General features: G+C 43.1%; 2 protein-coding genes across 2 annotated transcripts; both read right to left on the bottom strand.

The window, feature by feature from the left end:
- Positions 1-373: 373 nt before the first annotated feature.
- On the bottom strand, positions 374-14815 carry LOC117732496 (BTB/POZ domain-containing protein 10-like). Its single transcript, XM_034535477.1, has 8 exons — positions 14626-14815; positions 10879-11117; positions 10263-10584; positions 9776-9878; positions 4743-4863; positions 2976-3173; positions 1402-1512; positions 374-846 (listed from the first exon to the last, which is right to left on the bottom strand). Exons 1-8 carry the CDS (start codon positions 14751-14753, stop codon positions 374-376), a joined length of 1695 nt encoding a protein of 564 aa, XP_034391368.1. The 5' UTR covers positions 14754-14815.
- A 6554-nt stretch (positions 14816-21369) lies between these two features.
- LOC117732688 (parathyroid hormone-like) lies at positions 21370-22505 on the bottom strand. Its single transcript, XM_034535785.1, has 3 exons — positions 22430-22505; positions 22043-22140; positions 21370-21949 (listed from the first exon to the last, which is right to left on the bottom strand). The coding sequence occupies exons 2-3, from the start codon at positions 22123-22125 to the stop codon at positions 21694-21696; spliced, it is 339 nt and encodes a 112-aa protein (XP_034391676.1). The 5' UTR covers positions 22126-22140; positions 22430-22505; the 3' UTR covers positions 21370-21693.
- Between the last annotated feature and the right edge of the window lie 2711 nt (positions 22506-25216).

Genomic DNA, 25216 nt, shown 5'->3' with positions numbered 1-25216 from the left:
GCACAACACGCACTCACGTTGGAATTAAATTGTCTTTTCACATGAACACAGAATGAAACTAAACTCCTTTGGTCAGATAAATAAAGAACACACAGGGACATGATCTCGCTCATTGGGACTCAGTGCTGACTGAGAAAGGCTGCGGCAGCGGTGCAACAGAAGGCAAAGTGGTGTTTTGCCATTCGGGAGAGGGAAAGGGTGGGGGGTAGCAGGGGTACACAGTTTGCCTTCAGTGGCCAGAGGTGCTTTATCTTGAACGTTGTGTCGTTATTGGCTGTTGAAGGCCAATCAGGTGTCTGTACTTCGCAGCCGCTCTGCCAGAGTCTAACTTCCTACGTTTTACAATCACATGACATGTTTTCATGTTTTCGTCTCATGCAGAGGGTGAGGGTGAGTCTGGGTCCGGCTCGTAGTGGTAAGTGGCCTGAGTGTAGCTGCTGCCGTGCTGCTGGTTGCTTGGAGGCAGACTGTGAGGAGTGTCCCCGGCCTGCTGGGTCGGACCGTCGTAGCCTTGCGGTAGCTGGGGGCCCGCAATGTTCTCTGGCCCCGGTCCGAGCGCCAGCTGATGGGGGTCGTTGACGCCCGGGGGCTGCGGCAGAGTGTCCAGCTCGTCCACCTGCGGCCCCTGAGGGTGCATGATCACCAGCTGGTCCTGGGGAATGTCTGCAGCGGCTGCTGCCAAGTTGGTGGTGGACTTGGACTTGACGCACTGGAAGTCCACATGGCGGCTCTTCCCTTCCTCCTTCTCCCAAGACATGCGGATGAAGGGACGCTGAACGTAGTTATAGATGACCTCTGGACGACCTCCAGGACGCCTCTTCACCTTCTCTTTGTAGGTTGGGTAGCCTGCAGAGAACAATCGAAAACTGATCACCCACAGCTCTTTTGTGGAGTTCGAGAAGAATAACGGAAATATGAAGGTTTGCTTTGAGACAGGAGGAAACACCTCACCTCTGTAGCTCACTAATCAACATGTTAGTTTATTCAGATTCCTTGTTTTACAGATGGTAATGTGTGGGAGCAAAACCAGGACCAGGACAGAAATGGTCCGGCACAAAACCAGCTGTAAAACAGCAACCTAATCCTTTAGTACATTTAGCAATGAGCTAGTGCTTGGATTAGACCGTTCATTCAAACATGTTCAGAGTAACATTCCAACACTTTGAGCATGTTTGGTGTTGTCGTGGAAACGCTTGTTCAGCCAGTGAGACTCTGACAGGGTGCTGACATCATCCCAGTGTGAGGATTTTAAAGGTTTAGTTACAGTTCCCACTGTGGGCCTCTGGGAAGTTCCAGTATTTTTCTTTAGTGAACAAGTGAACGTTTGTCAGAAAGATCCCCGGGGCCAACAGATAGTTTGATTGTAAATACTGTTTTCAGATAACAGAAGAAAAAGCATACCTTCTATTCCCAATCGGATCTTCTTCAGTCCTCTGTCCTTCAACACGGACTTGGCCACGTCTCTGTTCTCTATATATTTGAAGAAGCGGTACAGTTTGGTGCTGTAGATGACTGGAGAGGAAACAACAATACAAACAATACATGAATCCTCTACATGGAACCCCGTATACAAGGCCAGTGCTTTCAATATGTGTGTACCCTCTGACCTCTGTCCCGGTCTGTGGCTCTGAGCCCCAGGGCTATCGGATTCTACATGTGGCTTTGTGTCTGAAAAAGGTTTGTGATTTGTGGTAGATTCTTTCAAACAGAGAAAATGGTGCATTAGGAACTATCAGCGACTGGCGAACCGGTGAAGAGCATACAGTGAGTAAATGTGGGTAACCTGACCTCTAAAAGGTGCAACATCACACATGACCCATTTGAACGTAAAATTACTTTGTCATACAGTTTCAGATGTTATTACAGGGAAACAGTTGGGAGACCTGTTAGTACTCAGTAACTCTCTCATTTTCAGAACATATTTAGACCCCTTCACTTTTTTATATTTTATGTTGCAGCCTTAAGGTAAACCCATTTTTCCTCATCAGTCTCAATTCAATTCGCCATAATGGGTTTGAGTAAAGTGTGTCAATGACTAAAAAGTGGAATGTTTAGTCATTGAGTGAACACCAGAAGCTCTCTTTGACTTCAATGTGTCAGCCATTAAAGTGTACTTGTTGAATCCTTCCACTTACACAACATGATGTGTCCCCAGCTGCCACACAACCCCAACACAATTGTTGGGGTTGTGTTGGGGACACAATCCATCTTCATGTTCCAAGGTGTCCTCTCTTTTGGTTTTGTCAGTCAAGTCCCATTGTTGTAAGGGCTTCAGGCTTTTCAAGCTTTTCTGTTGCATACGTCAGACCGGTGGGAAATGCTTCCTTCTCGTAACTGTCATGTACGTCTCTGTTGTTATATATATATATATATATATATATATATATATATATATATATATATATATATATATATATATATATATATATATATATATCTGTGCCTGCTTCTCTTATCTCACTGATGTGTGGGTTCTTCTGCCATTCTTTGGCCTGGCTGTTTCAGTTATCTTCTATTTGATGCTGATGTTTCTGCTTGTGTGAAACTTTGAGAGGTCTCTGCTAGAGTCCTAGCTAAAGGAGGTTGTTGAGTTTGTGGTGGGATTAAACTGAGACGGTTTTAGAACCACTTAGATGTTCCTCACAGTAACTGTAAAAAAAACTAAACAATATGTGTCCACTTCGCCTGTTGTGCAGGAATATTGTTGAACCTATATACGTTTGTCCTTCATGCGAGTTATCAAGACCTGGGGGTCCTACACGCTGTACACAAATTAAATTGTGAATGTGGCTCTTACTTTTCTCTCTCCAGAACTATTATTCCAGAAACATGCTTATATTTCCTTTGGAATATCATGTTGACATACATAGATACAAAGTTGGTTGGGTACCCAAGTGAGAAGGGGCTTAGTAAAGGGTGAATTAGGGAGTGTAAGCAGATTCAGTATCAGTGATGTATGTGATACCGTATCTTACTCTGTGAGTACTCCTCTCCCATCTGTGGAGGATACTCTTCATCCCAGTCCACCACGTCATCATCAGTCAGCACCACCACGTGACACTCTCTCTCTCCGCTGTGAGCGCTGGCCACCATCAGCGGCAACACCATCTCCTCCAGGTAACACTCAAACTGATGCCGGGCCCCGTCGTTAGACAGCTCGTGCATCAGGGCGCCTGAGGAACCATGAGGACATTGGTGATGAGAAGACAATGGAGAGCAGGAGGACAGGATGTCGGCCACACGCTCGTACAAGTACAATTTTAAGTTTGAGAATACTGAACATAAGTTTGAGAGAGAAAATCAATCACTACTGTTCTTATTACCACCTTAAACTGTCGCACATAAGAAATACATGAGAGAATCTTCATCCTGCATTTCTTTATACGAAGCTTTAGCAAACCTTTAAATTAATTGGGATTTTATTCAGATTTACATGAATGCCAAATGATATATTACAGGTTATTTACAAACCGACTGAAGAGCAATTGAACCTTGTGGAACACCTATTCTATGTTTAGATGACTGTTTTTGTCAATCACAGTTACTGTTAAGCACACACAAGTTCATGCTTTGCTGTGACGAGTAACACCCTTCTCTACCTCAAAACATACACAAAAATGATGTTTTTGAAGTGTAACATCACAGGAACTCAAACAAAACAAAAAATAACTGAAAGGTATGATGACACAAGGTAATTGGGAATGTATAACATACTTTAAAAAATGCACGAGACAATCAGAAAGCCTTTTAAACCTTTTGATCAAGGTAGGAATTGGAAAATTAGTGAGCAAAAAATGCAGCCAGGTGCCAAAAAAGACAAAGAAGAAGACAGCAAATAAACATGGATGTAAACAATGCTTTTTTTTAGTAAGGAAATGCATTAAAATAGGATAAGGCAATCAAAGAACTGCAATGCTTCTATTATTCTTATTAATTTTTGTGACTAAAGAAGAATGCAAGGTGCTGGAAATAAATAGAAACTAGCTAATCGGCCCTGTTCATCTGGAAATGTCTTGCTCTCCAGTTGATAATACATAATAATATTTACTGTTGGTAAATATAATGCCTTAGTGTGGCTGAACAGAGATCAATTTCAATTAGACTCAAATAAGAAATATAAACACACTTAAAAGCAGCAACTAATGACGCCCCCCCCCCCCCCCCTCCCTGTTGGTAGAAGGAAGCTTGTGATGGGGCTGGCTGCATAACAAGCATTACATCTCACAGCTAATCATGACCTACTTAGAGCACACACACACACACACACACACACACACACACACACACACACACACACACACACACCCCAGCAGCAGCCTCCTCCCACTCACCAACACACAATCACAACAGAGAAATCACAAACATTCAAACCTTTGACTAAATGGCCTTTTCATGGAACAGGATGTTGTCACAGGTACGTCAAATATGATTTAAGCAAAAAACGTTGATGTAAATCTCAATATATTAATCTGAACTTTTTGTTCTGATCGACATTTACATTAGCAGCTGCAGTACATGTTGTAGATAAAGCAACAATATTGCCTCCTGTATTGTGGACATAATAGTGACACTTACTTATTTTCATGTATTCTGAATGAAAAGAAGTTAGCGGATGATGACAGCCACCTGCTTCACTCGCACTAAAGTCAACTGTTGTCAACAAAACCAGCAACTGCATCAGTCTGCAGCTCTCCACAGGAACTTCAGACAAACAATCTGCATGTACAGTTCGGTGTACTCACTGAGGTCTCTGCACTTGATGGTGCTGTAGTTGAAGGAGATACAGAGGTAGTCACATGCCTCCCTCAGCTCGGGAATGGAAACGCCGTCAGGGCAGTGGATTATCCCCGACTTGTAGTAATCCTGCCATTTTCAGCCACACACATATGAATAAACGAGCAGAACCGTGTCCAACCGAGCAGAGCTTGTGTGTGTGCGTGAACCGCGGGTGTTCACGCACACACACAAGCATGGAGAAAAAAACGAGACGCCATTATTGATGCAGTTTCACTCACACAGGCGGCAGAGAGAGAGAGAGAGAGAGGGAGAGAAAGAGGGAGAGAGAGAGATGGAAGAGGAAAGGGAGGGATGGAGAGTGAGCTGTGATGAAAGTAACAAGCAGCGACGTCACAGGTAGAGAGAGCGAGAGAGAGAGGATAAGGGGGAGAGTTGAAGAGCAATGAGGTGATGAAAGCAAAAGCTAACGTCACTTTCCCTCCATGCTCCACTTTCCATCCGGTCTGTCTGTCTGTCTGTCTGTCTGTCTGTGAGCAGCCTGTGTCAGCTGAGATCCTCATGGTAGCGGTTTTCACTAAAGGCTGCACTGGAAATGAGGAGAGACTGCGCACGCTGAACAGAAAGCTCACTTCCTGTGTTGTACTTCTCTTATTTCCTTGTCTCTATAATCCATTATGCCATAACCACAATCAAGTCATTATTACTGTTATTAATGATCTCACAAACAGCAGAGATACATGGAGAGTATAGTGCACATATAAATAAAAGCTCACCAGGAATGCTTTCAGAAATATTTGTTTATTAGAGGAAAGGTAATTGGTAAATGAGTATTTGACTGAATGGTCAGTTTATGACAAATTTATTGGACTACAAATAAAATACAGCTGCCCTTAGGCTTTTGATCTTATCTCAGCAGCTTTAACAGCAGATGAAGTAGATGAAATAGTTTCTGAGCACTTTTTCATGGTGTGATTGGAAGCTTATCGTTTGGGCTGGCTCAGGCTTATCGTTTGGGCTGACTCAGGCTTATAGTTAGGGCTGGCTCAGGTTCATAGTTAGGGCTGGCTCAGGTTTGCCCTGGTCCAGCCCCTAGATATGCTGCTATAGGCCTAGACTGCTGGGGGAGATCTTAGGATATAATGAGCTCCTCTCTCCTCTTCTCTATCTCCTTATGTATGAATTAATGTTCCATTAATTCACATTACCAACTCTACTTCCATAGTCTTTGTGCTTTCTTGCTTCACAGGTTTACATGGATGGCGGTTTTATCTGAAATGTGGTTGTGACTGCTACCATGGCCCTGCCTGATAGCCACTGCTGGGGCGACTATGGCTCAGTGGTAGAGCAGGGTCGTTTAACCCCTCCCATCAGTGTATGAATGGGTGAATGATGTAATGTCGCGTTAAAGTGCTTTGAGTGGTCGGAAGACTAGAAAAGCGCTCTACAAGTACAGGTCCATTTACTGCTATTATTATTATTATTATTAGTCACATTTCTATAACTATAACTATTACTGTTTATTTCATCATTATTATTCTATTATATAATAGTCATCATTTAGTACTATTCTGTTATCATGAGTGCTACTAATGTTATTACTTTTGTCATTAAAGGATCGAGAATCATATGGATCGACTATGGTGTTATTCTTTGATGTTGTTCACATGACATCTTCCTGAGGTTTCCGGAGGGATTTTTTGTTCTGATGTGAGGATGTTGTATGTTGACAGATTGTAAAGCCATTCGAGGCAAATTTGTGATTTTGGGCTATACTAATGAATTTAATTAAAGCCACAGGCTTGTGGCTTCAGCATGTCGTTTTCCCGTCAGAAGATAGGTGGTTCGATCTTGGGCATAACATATCACCCCAAGTTGCTCCAGATGGACAGATGGCATCTTGCATCCCTGAGCAGTGTTTTTGATCTCCATGCCCCTGGCAAGTCACGTGAGGTAAATTTCTCACGCTCCGCTCCCTGGTTCACACATGAGCTAAGGAAAATAAAAACAGCTGGGCGTGCCCTGGAACGACGCTGCAGACACTCTGGGCTCACTGTCCATAAATTGGCCTACCGTGAACATCAAAGGGCCTACTCCAACTCCCTTAAAGATGCTCGCTCACAGTTCTATTCCAGGTTAATCAATAAAAACCCTGGGAACTCCAAACAGCTTTTTTCCACCATAAGCCATCTCCTGAAGCCACAACCACCCTCTTCAACTAAGGCTACAGAGGAGCAATGCAACAGCGTCATTGACTTTTTCAGATCAAAGGTCAACACCATTCGCTCTCTGATGTCCAGCTCTCCATCTCTGCTTCCCTCTGACACCAACACCTTATCTATGAGTGTGCTGTCTCCTCTACATCTCGCTGAGGTTCATGTTGAGGAAATCCTCAAAAAATGAAATCCTGTACCTGTACCCTGGACCCCATTCCCACTGCTCTGCTCAAGTCACATATCCCCACTCTCAGTCCTTTCATCACCAAGGTTGTTAACCTTTCCCTTCAGTCTGGCTATGTCCCACCTACTCTCAAGGTTGCTGTCATCCGTCCCCTTCTCAAGAAACCCACCCTGGACCCGGAGGTTCTAGCCAATTACAGACCTATCTCCAACCTTGCCTTCCTGTCCAAGGTGTTAGAGAAGGTAGTCGCTTCTCAACTTCAGAACCACCTCAAACATAACAACTTGTTTGAAAAGTTTCAGTCCGGATTTCGTTCAGCCCACAGCACTGAAACGGCTTTGCTCAGGGTTACAAATGACCTGCTGATGACAGCCGATGCAGGATTACCCTCACTCCTCATCCTCCTGGACCTGACTGCTGCATTTGACACAGTGGATCACATTCTCCTCCTAGAGCGCCTCTACATCACTGTTGGACTATCAGACTCTGCACTCAAGTGGTTTCAGTCCTACCTTTTTGGCAGAACTGAATATGTCTCACTGGGAAGATGCAAGTCCAGACTGCTCCCTGTCTCCTGTGGTGTTCTGCAAGGGTCGGTCCTCGGCCCCGTCCTATTCATTATTTACATGCTCCCCCTCGGTCTTGTCATCAGCAAACATAGGATGCCCTTCCACTGTTATGCTGATGACACACAGCTTTACATAAAAACTGCCCCAAGCCTGTCTTGGGGAGATAAAGACATGGATGAGCAACAATTTTCTCCAGTTAAACAGTAGTAAAACTGAAGCCCTCCTTGTTGGCACTCCACACCAGGTTCAGTCATCCTCCATAACTCATCTCACCTTCGATGGTCAGGTCATACCCCTCTCCTCCTCAGTCACTAATCTAAGAGTTAGGTTTGATCCTCACCTGACCTTTAATGACCATATAAAACACCTGTGCAAAACCTCCTTTTATCATCTCAAAAACATCTCCAAACTCCACCCCACTTTAACCCTGTCAGATGCAGAGAAGCTTGTCCACGCATTCATCTCCTCTAGACTGGACTGCTGTAATTCACTCTTCACTGGGATCACTGGCAAGAACATCCACAAACTGCAATACACAGCGCTGCCAGAATCCTGATGAGAGTCCGGAAATATGAGCACACAACACCCGTTCTCCACTCACTACACTGGCTCCCTGTCTCAACCCGGATTGACTACAAAGTCCTACTACTCACCCATAAATGCATAAATGGACATGCACCTCCCTACCTACAAGAACTCATTACTCCCCAAACCTCCACCCGCACCCTCAGATCTACAAACAGCTCTCTCCTCCGGGTCCCCAACACCACGCTCCGCACCATAGGCGACTGGGCCTTTTGCTCAGCAGCGCCCCGCTTATGGAACAGTCTCCCTGACCACCTAAGGGCAACACAGACACTGGACTCTTTTACAACTGGCCTAAACATCTTTTTATTCAGGAAGGCGTTTATGACTTTGTGTTGAGTTTTATGACTTGTCAACTATTCCTTTTTTATTATAGTTGATTGTAACTATGTACTGGCTCTGTGGCATTCTGAGATTCTTGATGAAGAGTGCCTTACAAATAGAATGCATTATTATTATTATTGCATGGTAGCTCCTGCCATCAGTGTATGAATGGGTGTGAATGGGTCAATGGATTAAAGCACTTTGAGAGGTTGGAAGACTAGAAAACCACAAATGCAAGTCTATTCATCCTGCAAGTCAGAGTGAAAGTTGTGAAAGGTGAGGAGAGTAATTATGTCCATTTCATTGGTGGGTGCAAAGCTTTCCCAATGAGTAAGAGACATATTGCAGAAGGTATTTGTGTGTTTACTTTTTGTCCTAAATCATCAAGATTGCGATTAGCGCGTTAGCATTTGACACTGATAATAGCATAATAGTAGGCTATGTGTTAACATTAACGTTGTCAGCTAGTGTAAAGCGCCAACGAAGTCAATCCAGAGACACACTATTAGAAGAACCGCTGGCTTTAAATGTAACCATGACACACCGCTGGGAATAGATAGCTCCATTACCATTCACTCATCACATGCACATATCAACCATCAAAGTTATATCTCAGTCATCATTATTTAACATTTTGAATAAAATGGAAAGATTATTGCTAATTAATTTTTACTGTGCAAAATATTCAAAGTGTGTGTAAATATATTTCCCAAAAGGAAGGTCTGGCAGAAAAAGGCAACAGGTGCCAAAAGTGTTCATGGGAATCATGGCCTAGATCTTAAAAACACAGACGGCGTCAGTACAAGCAGTAATAATGGACCAGTGGGGGGGTAGAGCGGAAGAGAAGACTGGCAGAAAGGGAACAGGAACACAGAGAGAGACAGAGAGACCGAGAGAGAAGAGAGAGAGAGAGAGAGAGAGAGAGAGAGAGATTGTGTACAATACAAATGGATGGCTATGTGCGAGATGGGTGGGAGAATTAGAACAAGAATAAAACATGAAAAGATGTCTCAGGAGGATTCTGACCTCACTGGGAACAAGACAGAGGAAGGAGAAAAGAATGGGGATGAAATGTATAGAAAAGACATGAACTGTCCATAGAAAGAGTGGATAGAGCTGTTTTGAGCCAAGCACAGATGAAGAACTAAACTCAGCAGTCTCACCAGAATGGCTCTGAAGACGGTGGAGCTGATGCCATCGGCCACTTCAAACTCCCCTTTCTCATTGGGTCGTGTAAAGTTGTGGTCCCGCCCAGAACCAAACATCCTGAAACAAACAACAAACAGGGTTTTTTTCAACTTGTGATCACAGGCAATAGAACCGATCTAAAGGACGGCTGAGCAGACCAGTGGCTATTGGTCATGTATTTGTATTGTTGCTGGTTGGTTTATGTTTTAAACAGGTTCGAAGCTGGAATGGCACATAAAAGACGTTGAAGACATTAGAGTTGTGGTTTCCATATAATACAATTCTAAATGGTTGTAATCCTGATAAAATCATCTCAACTTTTTTATGGTTTAGTGTTAGGTTTAAAAGGCAAATTTGTGATTTTGGGTTATACAAAATAAACTGAATTGAATTAATATAGTACTATAAGCTCCATAAGATATGATGGTGCGTCACAAATTAGGGCTTTATCTCAGTCATTACCTGCCCAGCATGGTGTTTGGTTGAGCTATGAAGATGGCAGGATCCACCACAAATCTGGTATTATCGACAATGAGCGTAATTCTTTCTCCCAGCCTCAGGCCACTGCGATACCCCTCTTTACTGCTGAGGTCATACACATAGATCATATCGCACGGTATAGGGCCCAGTGTCTTCGAGTGGTGGTCTGCTCCGGGAGGACCCAGGGGCCGAGGAATGTGTCCCCCAATCAGGGCCCCACCAAAGTGAGAATAGGGAATAGAAACCCTGGGAGGACGAGGACTGGAGGATCTGGAGGATGAGCCTCCATCGCCACGTTCGCGGTCTGTGGGAGAGAAGAGGACACATGAACACCAGTGAAGCAAGCTTCCAGTCAAAAACACACATGGATGCTATTGAGAGATTGAGTCAGTCAACTCTGACTTCTGGGCTGTGTAATTTAGGCAATAACTATGTCTTCTCTCTCTTTCTTTATATTGTATGATTTAATGTGTAATTGCTTTCTACCAAATTCAAAGTAAATACTTTTTACCTTTTGTAAACAAGTGTAACCGTTTTTGGTGATAGACATGTGTGCTATGTTTGGTGATAGACTATGTCTTCTCTCTTTTCTCCTCACCATGCTGACGAGTGGGAGAAGTGGCATTCCTGATGCAGGGTGTCAGCTGGCTCTCTCCTCTCTCATGGGAGGAGTCACGTGAGCGGTCGCTGGAACGCCGCTGTTGGTCCAGGTAATTTTCTGCTCCTCCTCTTTCTCTCCCCCCGCCGGCACCACCACCACTGGCACCAGCCCCGGGCCCGTACAGATTCATGGTGCTGACCTGCTGCTGGTCCAGTACTGACAAAGCACACTGTTCACTGATGGAGAGATCACACAGAGGAAATCAAAGGAATGAATGTGAACAGCTTCAGAACTTAAGTCAGACTGTACTGCTTTTTGCTGAATATTGTGGTGGATACTTTGTTCAAATTGTTTGTTTCACAGCAAAGAGATCTGGTAGGGGCTACAACGTCCCGTTGACTCAGAGTTTCCTAAGAAGGTACATAATGACTACAGTCATTAATTTATGACTCGGTGCTCCAGACAAACGTTTCCACTACTTTCTCAGTTGGTCACACGAGCACATGGCACCAGTATCCTGGTAGAACATGGCATTAATCAGTGCTGGAAAGTAACTACGTTTACTCAAGTACTGTACCACAATGAAATACAATGCATTGATATACAGAAAATTAAACAGTATACAACAATTAATAAAAGTAGCTCCATTGCAGCCAGTTACAACATTACATATGTTACTATATCAATAATAACATGAATATAATATTATTATATATAATAATGTCTCAAAAGCCCACATGGCTGCAGAGTAGTACTTTTACTTTTATACTTGAAGCACATTTTCTTGTCAAATTCACTTGTAACCGTGTGTTTTTGAAATGGTGGTATGAGTATTTATACTAATTGTTGGTCTCTTCCACCTCTGGTATTGATCAATGATACTGGCTCCGCCATGGACTGTTTCACTTTTGGAACACAGTAACAGCTAAATGGTTCATTTTGTATAATTAGCGAACACGCTTATGGGTATTATTAGGGTAATGGATGAGTCTCAATCCACGCACATACAAATAGAGACTTTCTTAAAGAATAAACATCCGTCATTGTCTCTATAAACTGTAATCAAAAGCAAACTGAGAAACACTTAGGATTTTAAATCGGGCCCTCCTTGCGCGGCTGGTGTGAGGAGTAGGTGCTTCCCCTAAGCCACAGGACTAGGTCCAGGGCCGGTCCCGTTACAAGGACGATGAAATGTAGTGCACACTCACACAGAGTTGTACAGAAATATTTTAGGGCAAAGGGTTTGCTTCTAGAGTGCAGAGCCTGTGAAAGACCTGCAGTCCACTAATGTGTACCCTCACAGCAGCAGAGTGCTGCAGAGACCAAACCACCGACCTTAGCTTGCAGCCACACACACACACACACACAGCTGTTTACTCGCCTTTGAGCAAGTGATGCTTCTTTGAGGGGTTCTGGTCATTTAGACGACCAGCCCTGAGAGTCTGCCCTCCACTTCACAATGGAATTAATCACACACTCTAGTGCATGCATTAATGCACAGGCGCAATGCACACTAATGCAATCACCCGAGAACCATTCAAGAAGTGATGTGAAATGTTTGACTTTCTTTCTATTTTGTAATGTAATCTAATAATGCACTGGATCAAAAGCACAATACACTGTATATGGATAATACACACTTATACACACACATATATAGTTATTGACATTTGTTTCCACAGGCTGTACATACATAAGACTGAGGGGCATGTGTTATGGTAATTGGTTTGTGTGTGATGGCAGATGAGGGCTGGGAGGTTGGAGTCATGAGAACAATGGTTTTAGAGGGATATAATGTGGTGACAAATCTACAGATATGCAAATCAAATAGTTAATATATACAGTATGAGGAAGGGATGAAGCTGAAAGGGATGGCATCAAAGTGCTTGTTTGTGGTAGTACTTTAACTAATATAACTGTATTGGTTTCATGCTGGTCAAAGATATACTTGACTGGCACATTTTGCCAGAAATATGGTGGTCCCACACCTTAGGTGGTACGAAGCCACAAGTATCACATGCAACAGCAATAACAGAGTAAAAACTTTAAGAGTATAAAACGGATACTGTACCGCCAGTATATAAACTTCAACAGTAAAAAAGGGATAAGTATCACCAGATACAAAATGTTTTAATATTGATAGGGAAATAATGGTATATTCCCAGTTATCTTTATTACATTACAATTACATTATCATTCAATTGTATTTTGATTACTTACATTGTGTAGTTGTGTTGATGAATGTATCCATTTCACTAGCTGGATCAATAGCACTGAGTTAATAAGCTAGAACTCCATCTAGGTCATGCTGAAGAGAGCTGCTATGAAATATGATGATGACCCATATGGAACCAGAGAGCAAGGAATGCAAATAATGTCAAAGAATAAAGCCCTGGCCTACAGCTCACTGAGTCAGATTTGGCATGGAGTTTTTTTAATATAATAAATCAACAAAATAAATCAAGAGCATATCTTTAGTTCATAATGTTCATTGTGAGCTCTTTTACTGAAGGCAGCTTAAGAATGTATCTTTACACAAACAAAAACACTATACACAAGAAATGTAAAAACACATTCACAAAGGATTAAATTATATCAAATATTAAAATGTTAAGATAATCAATGCACATGGCGCTAGTTAACGGGTAACTGTGGTAGTTTTTGACCTATTCTCCATGTGTTTGTGTCTAATTGACATAGGGACAACATTTCTGAAACTGGTCGAGTATTGAGGGAGAAGACTGCTGTGAGTCTACGACCACAGAGGAAGAACACTATTAAGAGTTAAACCTGCTCCTTATTCAGATTTCAAAACCAGACTCGGACACATTTTCAGAAATCAGAGACCCTGTTTTTTCTGTTTATAAATCACAACACAGCAGCAGACTGGCAATGTCCTTGAAGACAAGGGTCACCGGAAAGGACAACTTCCCTCAGACACTACCTATCAGTGAAAACGTGAAAGAACAGCATGGCTCAGAACATTATCCTCACAGGAGCATTAATGCATCTTTTATCTCCAATGGGATTTGAATGGCTGACAGAAATGTCATAATATACACAGAAGCATGTCTTCCAGCCAAACAGGCAGCCAGAGCAGCAGGGCAGAGGAACAAAGGAACTGAGGAGGCAATATTTCACTCAGGGCAGGCAGCTCCTCTCATCTTTCACATGGCACTGCAAATTTACAGCAGCCAATATTTCACACAGCCAATCGAGAACAAGAGGGGGCTAATATTTCAATGGTCCAATTTCCCGTTACCCCCCTAGTCAAGTGCACCAACACGTCTAAGACACAATAACTCTGACAACGATAGAAGGCAGGGTCCTATTAAAAGCATGAAGTGAGAGCCCAAAGAGGTGAGGGTCCCATCTATTATTGAGGGGCTACTGATACCAACACACTGAGCAGAGAAGCTGCCCTTGCTGCTGCAGTCTGGGTGGAAATCCATTAAAATGATGCAGAATATTGGATATTAAATATTATACATAGTAAGATAAGCATGAAGATCATCCTTTATTTGTTTATATCTTAAGGACTATAGTGGGAATCTCTCATATCATTGCCATTAAATATCATGAGTTCACTATTAAGCCGATTCTCTCACGAGTACCAGAGTCAGACGAGTCCCATCAACGATCATACGGTCAGTGATGTTCTTTCGAGGTCACAATTATAACAATCGGTACTAGCTGTGTGTGCGTGTATCACGATGACAGAGCTAAAACCTCGCGATCACCTACCGGTCGGTATCAGGGGGCCAACTGAAGACAAAGCAGCAGGGGATGAGCTGTGGGATGACAGCGGCACAAAAGCCCTGCGATCCTCCGAACAACGCGGGCTTTCCGGCAGCTTCAGCATCCTCGCTCATTACTTTCCAACTTCATCAGCATCGTTTCACACACTCAACATGGATTTTAACTCGCTGCTAAAATCCACTGCTGTGACCCAAAGCGTGAAATGTCCGCACCGCGAAGGCGACGCGCACCGGCTCGTCGTTCAGAGTCACTGGAGGGACCTGAAACTGTGAATGGCCGCGTGCTTGACTGAATCAGAGCGATGTTGCCTTCACGTGCTGCTTGTAAGCTCCGTAATGCAATTCATGGACGTTGGTCGTTAATTACAACAAAGCAGGTCCCTCTTCAACAGCATTGTTGTTTTGGCGCAGTGTCAACAAAATTAAACAACATAAATGTTATAGAAAGTGTGCATTATCAAAAACATCTAGTCTACTACTACTAAACACCTTTTTAAATTCCACACAGTGGGAACACATCTTTTGGAAAATGAAATGTGAACATTACAGTACATTAGATTGGGTGTATTAGGGACGGACAGGAGGAGGAGTACAGGGCAGTAGTGGATGACTTTGTGGAGTGGGCCAGCAGAAATCACCTGCTTCTGAACGTGGCCAAGACCAGAGAGATGCTGGTGGACTTCAGGAGGAAGATGACGGCTCCACAACCACTGAGAATTCTGGGAGAGGATGTGCATATGGTGGAGGAGTACAGGTTCCTGGGTGTTTCCATCGACAACAGACTGAACTGGAAGGCCAACATCAACGCTGTGTACAAGAAGGGGATGAGTCAACTCTTTTTCTTGAGGAAACTTTGATCCTTCGATGTGTGCAGCAAGATGTTGGAGATGTGTACTAACTCTGCTTCCTCCCCGGAGTCTTTGTGACTTCATGTCTCATAGGGTCCATTGGACCTGGCTGTGTCTGATGCCTCCTGCATGGTGAGCCGGCCTCCTGCCTTGGCCCTGCTGATGCGCCATGGCCATGGACCCTGCTGATGCGCCCTGCCCCCCTCCTCTCTACCCCCTTCTGTTTCATGGATTGTGGAGGTCCATTCATACATTGTCATATTCATTGAATGTGTTTATGTAACTCTGTAATGCGGTTCATTCTGTACACATGACATCTATTGCTTCTGTCCATCTGGGGAGAGGAATCCTCCTCTGTTGCTCTCCTGAAGGTTTCTTCCCTTTTTTCACTGTGAAAGGTTATTTTTGGGGAGTTTTTCCTGATCCGATGTGAGGTCCTGGGACAGGGATTTCGTATGTGTAGATTGTAAAGCCCTCTGAGGCAAATTTGTAATTTGTGATATTGGACTATACAAAATGAACTGAATTCTCCCTGATTGTTCATGCCCCACCTGTGGTTATCCCCCTTATATATACTGCTGTTATTTCCTGTGTCCCCTGACAGATTGTTGTTGTTTAGTCCTGTTGTTAATTCCTTTTGTAATTCTTGTTGTAGTTCCCTGTAGTTAATCTCGTGTTACTTCGCCTTCTAGCCTGACTTCCATGCTTTACTTTTTCTCAGTAAAATGTTTTTTTTTTTTTCACCTTACACATTTCCTCTGCGCCTGAGCTTTGGCCCCACCACACCCTGACAGTTCTGGCCTGCAGCTGTCCAGTAGACGGTACGGCAGCATCCGGTCCTGCATCACAGGCTCAGGGCCAGTTTCATCCCACAGGCCATAAGACTTTTCAACTTAAGTTTATTCCCCTGAAATGTTCACTCGTTTTCCAAACTGTTTAAATCTCTTAATATAATTGTGGTGGCGGGGCGTGGTTAGGCTCAGCTGCAGAGGGCAATGGGGGAGTGGGCTCAGGGAACGGTACCAGGTGGAGGCCTAATTGGCCTCAGCTGTGGCTAATGATGATTTGCTCCCCAATATGAACGGCAGTCGGGACGAAGTCTCAATAATTGCAAATGCACACAGAGAGACTCACAAATGTGCACACAACATTGTGTGCACATTTGTGAATTGTGGATTTACAAACCTTTATTTGTAAATCCACAGAAGGATTTACAAATAAATTAGACTCACAAATGCACGCAGAATGATTCACAAATACATTCCAATGCACACATAAATAAATTCCGATTTATATCAATGTAAAAGAAAAATCACAAATACATTTCTGCATTTCTATGTGGATTCTCATGCATTTATTTGTCGATCGCACTGCATTTGTTTGTGGATTGCTCCACACGTGTGTGTGTGGGATTTATGAGACTCCCCAGCCATGGCTGGATTCAAATGCGTTTTTTTCAACATAGACCTATATTTGTAGCCAATCAGATGTCGCCCTCATTTTCAACCAATCACATGAGCGCATCTCCCCCCTCCCCTCCCCACGAGGCTGCCAGCGTTACATTACATTACATGTCATTTAGCTGACGCTTTTATCCAAAGCGACTTACAATAAGTGCATTAAACCATGAAACTCAGAACAACAAGAATCAAGCAAGTACAATTTCTTCAATAACGTTAATGTTACAAAGTGCCATAAGTAAGAACCATTTAAGTGCTACTAAAGTGCTACTACGGCTCTACCTTCCCTATTCAAGGTATAGTCGAAAAATATGTGTTTTTAGTTTGCGATGGAAGGTGTAGAGACTTTCTGCTGTCCTGATGTCAATGGGGAGCTCGTTCTACTAATGAGGAGCCAGCACAGCAAACAGTCGCGACTTTGTTGAGTGTTTAGGTCGAAGTGAAGGAGCTACAAGGATTGGCAGAAGCCGAGCGAAGTGAACGAGCTGGGGTGTATGGTTTGACCGATCTGATTCGCAGCACGGTACGCAAGTACCAATGTTTTGAAGCGGATGCGGGCGGCCACTGGTAACCAGTGAAGGTTGCGGAGGAGCGGAGTAGTGTGGGTAAATTTCGGGAGGTTGAAGACCAGTCGAGCAGCTGCATTCTGGATGAGCTGTAGAGGTCGAATGACATTAGCAGGTAGACCTGCCAGGAGGGAGTTGCAATAGTCTAGCCGTGAGATGACCAGAGCCTGGACCAGGACCTGTGCCGCCTTCTGAGTGAGAAGAGGTCGTATTCTCCTGATATTGTACAGCATGTACCTACAGGAGCGTATTATTGCGGTAATGTTGGCAGTCAGGGAGAGTTGACTGTCGAGTGTCACACCAAGGTTCCTGGCAGTCGGAGTCGGAGCCAACACTGAGTTGTTGAAGTTAATAGTCAGGTCGTGGGTGGGAGATCCTTTTCCTGGAAGAAGGAGAAGTTCAGTCTTGTCCGGGTTAATTTTCAGGTGGTGTGCGGACATACACTGAGAGATGTCAGTCAGACAGGCAGAGATTCGTGCTGCTACCTGTGTTTCAGATTGGGGAAACGAGAGGATCAGTTGGGTGTCGTGAAGCCATGCGAGCGAATGACAGAGCCGAGAGAGTTGGTGTACAGAAAGAAGAGAAGAGGACCAAGGACTGAGCCCTGAGGGACCCCAGTAGTCAGAGGACAAGGCTCAGACACAGATCCTCTCCAGGTTACCCGGTAAGTGCGGTCGGTGAGGTAGGATAAGAAGAGTGAGAGTGCGGTGCCTGAGATACCCAGGTCCTGGAGGGAGGAAATAAGGATCTGGTGGTTCACTGTGTCAAAGGCAGCGGAAAGGTCTAGAAGGATAAGGACAGAGGAGAGAGAGAGGCTGCTCTAGCAGTGTGAAGCTGCTCAGAGACAGCAAGGAGGGCAGTCTCTGTTGAGTGGCCTGCCTTGAATCCAGACTGGTGGGGGTCTAGAAGGTTGTTGCTGTGGAGATAGGAGGAGACTTGGTTAGAGATAGCTCGCTCTAGAGTTTTGGAAAGGAAGGGGAGGAGAGAGACAGGTCTGTAGTTATTGACTTCAGATGGGTCGAGAGTGGGTTTCTTCAGGAGAGGGTTGACTCTTGCCTCCTTCAGAGAGTTAGGGAAACAGCCGGTTGAGAGGGAGGTGTTAATAAGATGGGTGAGAAAGGGAAGAAGGTCAGGAGCAATAGACTGGAGAATGTGAGACGGGATGGGGTCAAGGGTGCAGGTGGTTGGGTGGGCAGAGGTTACCAATGTAAGAACTTGATTGGGAGACAGGGGGATAAAAGAGGAAAACGAGGGGGAAGAAGATGAAGTTACTGGAGGTGTAGTTATAGAAGATGGATTAGTAAATGAGGAGCGTATGTCGTCTATCTTTTTTTACAGTTACAATTGCGCAAATGGTGGAGGGATACACAATTAATGTACCACCCCCTTATTGTAAGTCATGACAACAAGGAAGTTGTTGTAAGTCATTGAAACTTCGGTTTAATCTTGTAAATCTTGTAAAAAATCTTGCCGCAGCGCGAATGACGCGAATAGAGCGAAGCGAAAAATGTACCCAACGCTGAGTTGCGAAAGCCAATCAGCGTTGAGACTCTCCACCAGTCGTCACTGATGTCGTGAATCAGTGAATCTAACTGGCTGCTGCTACTCTAGTAGCGAAGCAGTGGCGGATTTAGCAAATTGGGGGCCCAAGGCGAAGGTATGTATGGGGCCCCCCTATCCGATCTTTAAAAGAGAACGAAAAAAGATTTAACCGACTGAATGGTGGATAGGCAGGTAAAGCTAATCTACAGGGAAGTAAAGGTTGGAGAGGAAAAGAAACCTTCCCCTTTAAACCCTGCATACACTTTTTTACTCCAAAATGAAGATGGAAAGCAGAGAATCATTTTCTCACAGGTCTTCACACCAACATGATGCGCAGATGTAGGAGCTGTACCTGTACAATAATAATGATAGTAATAATAAAAAACATTGTCACCAACTAACAATATGGTCTATGAACAAAATTAGCTTATTTCTTCTATCATGAAGTGAGAGGATAACAAAAAACAACAGCAGTCCATCATTGCGATTAAGAAATATGCTTTTTTTGCATTGTTAAATGATTACCTTCTCTCTTTTGTGTCTGTCCCTTCCTTTCTCTCCCTCATGTTTATCTTCCTCCGTATGCCTGTTTTTACTCTTTCTCTCCCTCATGTTTCTCTTCCTCTCCTCCTTTTTCTGTTCTTCTCCTGTTCTTCTTTATAACTGTGTTAATGCTGAGTGTTCCATCTGCTTTTGTCTCTGTCCCTTACTCTCTTCCTCCTCATGCATTTGTGTTGTCTTTCTCATCATGTTCGTACCAATCTTACTCTAGTTCTGCTATTAGCCCTGTGCTAGGGCTATTAGCACCGTGCTAGGGCTATTAGCATAACTAGGCAGTTGACTCACCAAAGCCCCATCATCGCATCATCGTTGTCAACATCGTCAATAACACTGTGGGTGACGGTGGGCGGTCCTCTTCATCGTCTTGGGTAACGTCGTTATCCTCACCTAGCGCCCCTTCACAGCTAGCTGCTGCTGTAGCGGCGTGTTCAACGCATTGGACGTTCCTGCCTGTATCCCCAGTAGCCATAAAAAGTGTGTCATCTTTGGCAGCGTTTCTAAATATTTATCGGCGTTTTTTCTTTTTTTCTTTTAATTGAGCCGCTTGGATAACATTGTTTAATTTGTACTTTTATTCTTGTCTTCTGAATCGTCTCTGTGTAACTTCCAGTCCTCCTGTCACTGTGTTCATCTTTCGCGCCGCGCACCGTTACGGACTAGTCCATTTCATGGTGAAAGTAGGGGTTGTAGGGACACCACAGATAACCATGAACTGGACATTTTAACTACTACGTTTCAACGTATTTCTTAAGAATATTAATACAATTGACCATGCTTTTGAAGCGTTCATGATGATAAGGGGCTTTTTCTTTTCTTTTTTTCTTTTTCTTTTTGAGGTTGTTTGGGGGCCCCCCTACTACAACCACTAGTAGGGGGCCCCAAGCAGCCGCCTACCTATGCCTCTATGTTAAGACCGCCTATGGCTGGAAATTATTCAGACTTAGTCGGTAAAATTCACAGAGCTGGGTGAGCCTACGGGTGATGTTACATACATACAAATCCACAAACAAAAAGAAGAATCCACATAGAAATGCAGAAATGTATTTGTGATTTTTCTTTTACAAATCGTAATTTATTTGTGTGCATTGGAATTTATTTGTGAATTGTTCTGCGTGCATTTGTGAGTCTAATTTATTTGTAAATCCTTCTGTGTGCATTTGTCAATCAAACATAGTTGTGAATTGTTCTGTGCGCAATTGTGAATCGTTGTGTTTGCATTTGTGAGTCTCTCTGTGTGCATTTGCAATTATTGAGACTGATCTGACCCCATATTTAATGGGATTTTATATAAACTAACAAACTATGTAAAAAAGGCACTCGGCATTGTGCTCCGTTTAAGCGGCTCAGAGGATTTTAGACGTGTTGGCCAGCCTGGCAATTTGGAGTTCACCAATAGGTTAAGCAAAACCCGGCTGGCCAGTCGACTCTGAACAAGACTCTGAAACAATGTTTCTTTACCTCCACGCATTACATTCGGAGTCTGTGTTTAATCCGGTAGCTGTGACAGTCCGCTGTGTGACCGACCACCTGGATGTGTCTCAGACAAAATACACGTTTTCCTGAAACCTCCAAGTTTCATGAACTAGAGTTATTGTAGTTACACTCTCCCCGTGTTGGTAATAATAATACTTGGTTATTTCTGGAAACACAAATAACCAAATATAACAACATAATTAAAAGCAATTTAATTAAAACATTTTTTAAATGTTTTATATTACAACAGATACAAAAATATTGTTGGTTGAATGCTTTAATCGCCTTCAGTTTGATGAAGTAGTTTTACGAGTGGTTTACACCTATTTACACCTGTTAAATCAAGGTGCGTGATCAAACTATGCATACACAACAGGGAAGCTTCCCAAGTCAAGTTTCCCTTTAGCAGTTTTATAAATATCAATTTGATAAATAAAATCAATATAGATAATCTAAAATAAATAAAATAAAAGTAAATTTTAATAAAAGACTGACCCATTCAGAAAACTAGAAACATTTTCAGACGGAAAACGGATAAATTCAATAAAAAAGTGTGATGGAAATGTTGCTGCGAAGGTCGAAGATGAACTAAAATCAATCAAAATCATGACTGCTTTGACTTGAGGAGCTGCTCCAATAAGTCCAAAGCGAACTGGATCTCCTCCGGTGTCATGGTGCTCAGGTCAGGCAGCTCGTCGGGACGCAGTCGCCTCCTCCTTCGGTCGGCTTCCCCGCTGCTGCCCCATGTCGGGCCGGTGTGGATGCCCTGGAGCCGTATCTGCAGCCACTGCCGACGCTCCTGATCCTGCTTGAACTCCCCGAGGTCGTGCATGAGCTGGACCTCACTTACCGTCCTTTTCCTGTGCACAGGCGCATGATAGAAGGGGCGTTAACTTGTTGCAGTAAAGGTGATCTTAATTGATCTGAAAGAGGCGATAGGAAGGGGGAGTTACCTTAGGGGGCGCCCTTCATTGAGAGTGAAGAGCTGTACAATGCACAGCGAAATGAACACGTGTTTATAGTCCAGATTGTGCATGTTGACCTTGATGATCTGTTAAAGAAAGTAATTTCTCAAAAGCATGTTTCTGGTCAATATTAAAAAAACTATCACAACTTGAAATATATGGCAAAAAAACAACGAAATAACTGCATTTTAAATGTCTAACCTTCAGTATTGTTTTAAAATAAGTGTGGAATAAATCAACAATTTACATTGTTTGTAGAATCTTGAAACCTCTATTGCTTGAACACTCAAATATCCGGAAAATAATATTAAAATGAATAAAATAATAAACTTGAGTTGAGGTGCATTTGGCCTACAACTCTGAAGCTGAACATACCTGGTGGTGGGTACCAGTGCTATGAAGTTGTCTGGTTTGGGGGTTAGCTCCTATCAGTTATAAGCACTGGGCTTCCAACGTGCTTTTATAGCCCCTGGGCCAGTCATTGATGAGCTGCCCTCATTATTGCTGTTAATGTCCCACCCCCAGCTCCAATAGGGGGGGACAGGACAGAATGACAGCACCTCCTCTGAGCTTCAGGCTACCAGACCAAACTACAGGCTTTGCTTGTTGAACCCAAACACCCTCACACACAGCTTTACACAAACACACACATACACCAATGTTCCAAACCTTTAAAAGCAAAGTCCTATTCAAGAGTTATTTTTTTTTAATCTCTTCACTATATTGTTTAATCATCATATTAGTTATCCCAATAAAAGTGATCACAGACCAAACAAAAATCTTTTTTATTAAGAAACCATGTTTTCAAGACTGAAGCTTCTCTTTCTTAAAACATTTTTAAGCATGTGCAGATTTTAAATTTTGCATGCTTCTTATTTTTTCCTCTATTACTATAGAGGGGCCAGATCTATTACAGTAGTACACATCTGATGTGGCCTTTTTTGTCTGACTCCCAGCCTCTCCCCATAATAGCGCCAGCATTTGGATGAATTTATGACTCTCATTGACTACTTGGGAGTCTCCATAGTTACATAGGCACTTGACTCAAGAATTAACATTGTTTTAATGAGTGCCTCCCAAAAAAGAGCCTGACGTCAGACAAAGCATCCTGAATCAAAGAGTGAGTGGAAGTTCAGGAGGTGTGTCAGTGGGTAATGCCATTGTCGTCACTGGCTTGGTCATGAAAGGAGGGTGCATGCATGTGTGTCAATTTAGGAATCTCTGAACATCTGAATAATCGTGACTCCCTTGCACCCATGGTGGTAACTAAACATTAATCGGAGAGATACAGGATTATTTTTGCAGCCGATACCATGAATATTTGAAAGTTTAAATAATGTGGTAATAATATGTTGTCACATAGAACTTTTCACAGAAATATCAAAGAGGAGGGACAGAGTCGAATGAGTCCTTTCAATTGTAATATTTTTTGTACAGCAATTTATTTATTCGGCCAACATAGTAAAAATGTTCGCAATATATCTGCAATAAGCCAATATTGGCAAATACCAATTGCTTTGTTTTTTTGAGACATGTAGATCAATAAAACATATCTACCTGTAGTTGTTCATTTGTAGCTGAGCTTTTGAGGGAACCACAGTTAGTAAATCACATTAAGTGAGGAAATCACTCAAAGAACACACAAAACATAGCTGGAGTCAAAGAAGAAACAAAGGAATCAATGCTGTAACAACCACACGTAATACACCCTCTGGTTTGGTTGAGGAGATTGCACACACACACACACACACACACACACACACACACACGCGGTAACCACGGTAACTAAAATGTAGCAGAAGTTGGGAATGTCTATGTCATGACACAAAAGCTGTGTTCAGACCACGGCTCTTAATCTATGGTCAGTTTGATTTAAAGGCTATAAAAATAGCAAATGAGACTTTATGCCGCATTTCAGTTTATTTTGTATAGCCCAATATCACAAATTACAAATTTGCGTCAGAGGGCTTTACAATCTGTACACATACGACATCCCTGTCCCAGGACCTCACATCGGATCAGGAAAAACTCCACCAAAAAAAACTTTCACAGGGAAAAAAAGGGAAGAAAACTTAAGGAGAGCAACAGAGGAGGATCCCTCTCCCCGGATGGACAGAAGCAATAGATGTCATGTGTACAGAATGAATAGCATTACAGAGTTACATAAACACATTAAATGAATATGACAATGTATGAATGGACCTCCACAATCCATGAAACAGAAGGAGGTAGAGAGGAGAGGCATCGGGGCGCATCAGCAGGGCCAAGACACGAGGCATCAGACACTGCCAGGTCCAATGGACCCTATGAGACATGTAGTCACAAAGACTCCGGGGAGGAAGCAGAATTAGTAAGGTGCAATGGAGAGATGTAAATTCATCAATAAGTAGAGAGAGAGAAGAGGAGATAGGTGCTCAGTGTATCCTAAAACATCCCCGCATTGCAGAGTGATATCAATGTGATGTCAAAGTCTAAGTTTCCTTTTATCATCAGAACTAAAAAGCTGTAAAGTGTGATCTGTGTCATAGTGCTCATTCTTGATCGGTCCACACATCAATGAGTTCAATCAATCAGTTCCTACAAGACCTCCTTCCGTTCCCATGAGGAAAAAAGAGCTTTGCGGCTTACGAAGACAGGCTGAGTATATAACCTTGTGTCATGCATTAACTTTTCTTCACACCTAGGCCAAGAGGATGTGATAAGACATAGATTTGTGGAAATGTATCTGCATTTACCGATAGTATATAAAGAGATATTTTTTTACCTTTGGTTTTCATGCTAAATGTTTCATTCAAGCAATTTATATCTGTGATTTAACCATCAAAGCTTTACCCTGACATGAAAGTATGAAGTGCTGATTATCCTCTGAATCAGCCATTGCACTTGATGATACATAAAGAAATGGCTCATGTCGTCAGCGTCAGTTGTTTACATACCAGCTTTAAAGGATTTACGGTGATCGGTGTCGTCCTTCAGAGACACTGACCTCCACTGGCTTTCCCTTAATACTATGATGGATTGCGGCCTGTCAGAGGTCGCTGAACACATCAACCTCTGACCTTAGGTCATAAACCACGTTGTCTTCATTACCTCATGCTGCTGTAATATGTATCTTGTTACCAGTGGCATGGGGTCGTCTGTAGCACAGTGGGGAGAGTGGTC

The sequence above is a fragment of the Cyclopterus lumpus genome, chromosome 6 (assembly GCF_009769545.1).
Source record: "Cyclopterus lumpus isolate fCycLum1 chromosome 6, fCycLum1.pri, whole genome shotgun sequence".
NCBI classification, from domain to species: domain Eukaryota; kingdom Metazoa; phylum Chordata; class Actinopteri; order Perciformes; family Cyclopteridae; genus Cyclopterus; species Cyclopterus lumpus.
This window is presented reverse-complemented; position numbering and strand designations above follow the sequence as displayed.

Bases quoted from the DNA above. Each gene is read 5' to 3' on its own strand.
- LOC117732688 (XM_034535785.1), bottom strand. From the start codon at position 22,125: ATGCACAATCTGGACTATAAACACGTGTTCATTTCGCTGTGCATTGTA. The intron at 21,950-22,042 runs GTAACTCCCCCT...GCCTGTGCACAG, and splicing joins AATGAAGGGCGCCCCCTAAG to GAAAAGGACGGTAAGTGAGG.
- LOC117732496 (XM_034535477.1), bottom strand. From the start codon at position 14,753: ATGAGCGAGGATGCTGAAGCTGCCGGAAAGCCCGCGTTGTTCGGAGGA. The intron at 10,585-10,878 runs GTGAGGAGAAAA...TCTCTCCCACAG, and splicing joins TTCTCCCACTCGTCAGCATG to ACCGCGAACGTGGCGATGGA. The intron at 3,174-4,742 runs GTGAGTACACCG...ATGGTTCCTCAG, and splicing joins CATCAAGTGCAGAGACCTCA to GCGCCCTGATGCACGAGCTG.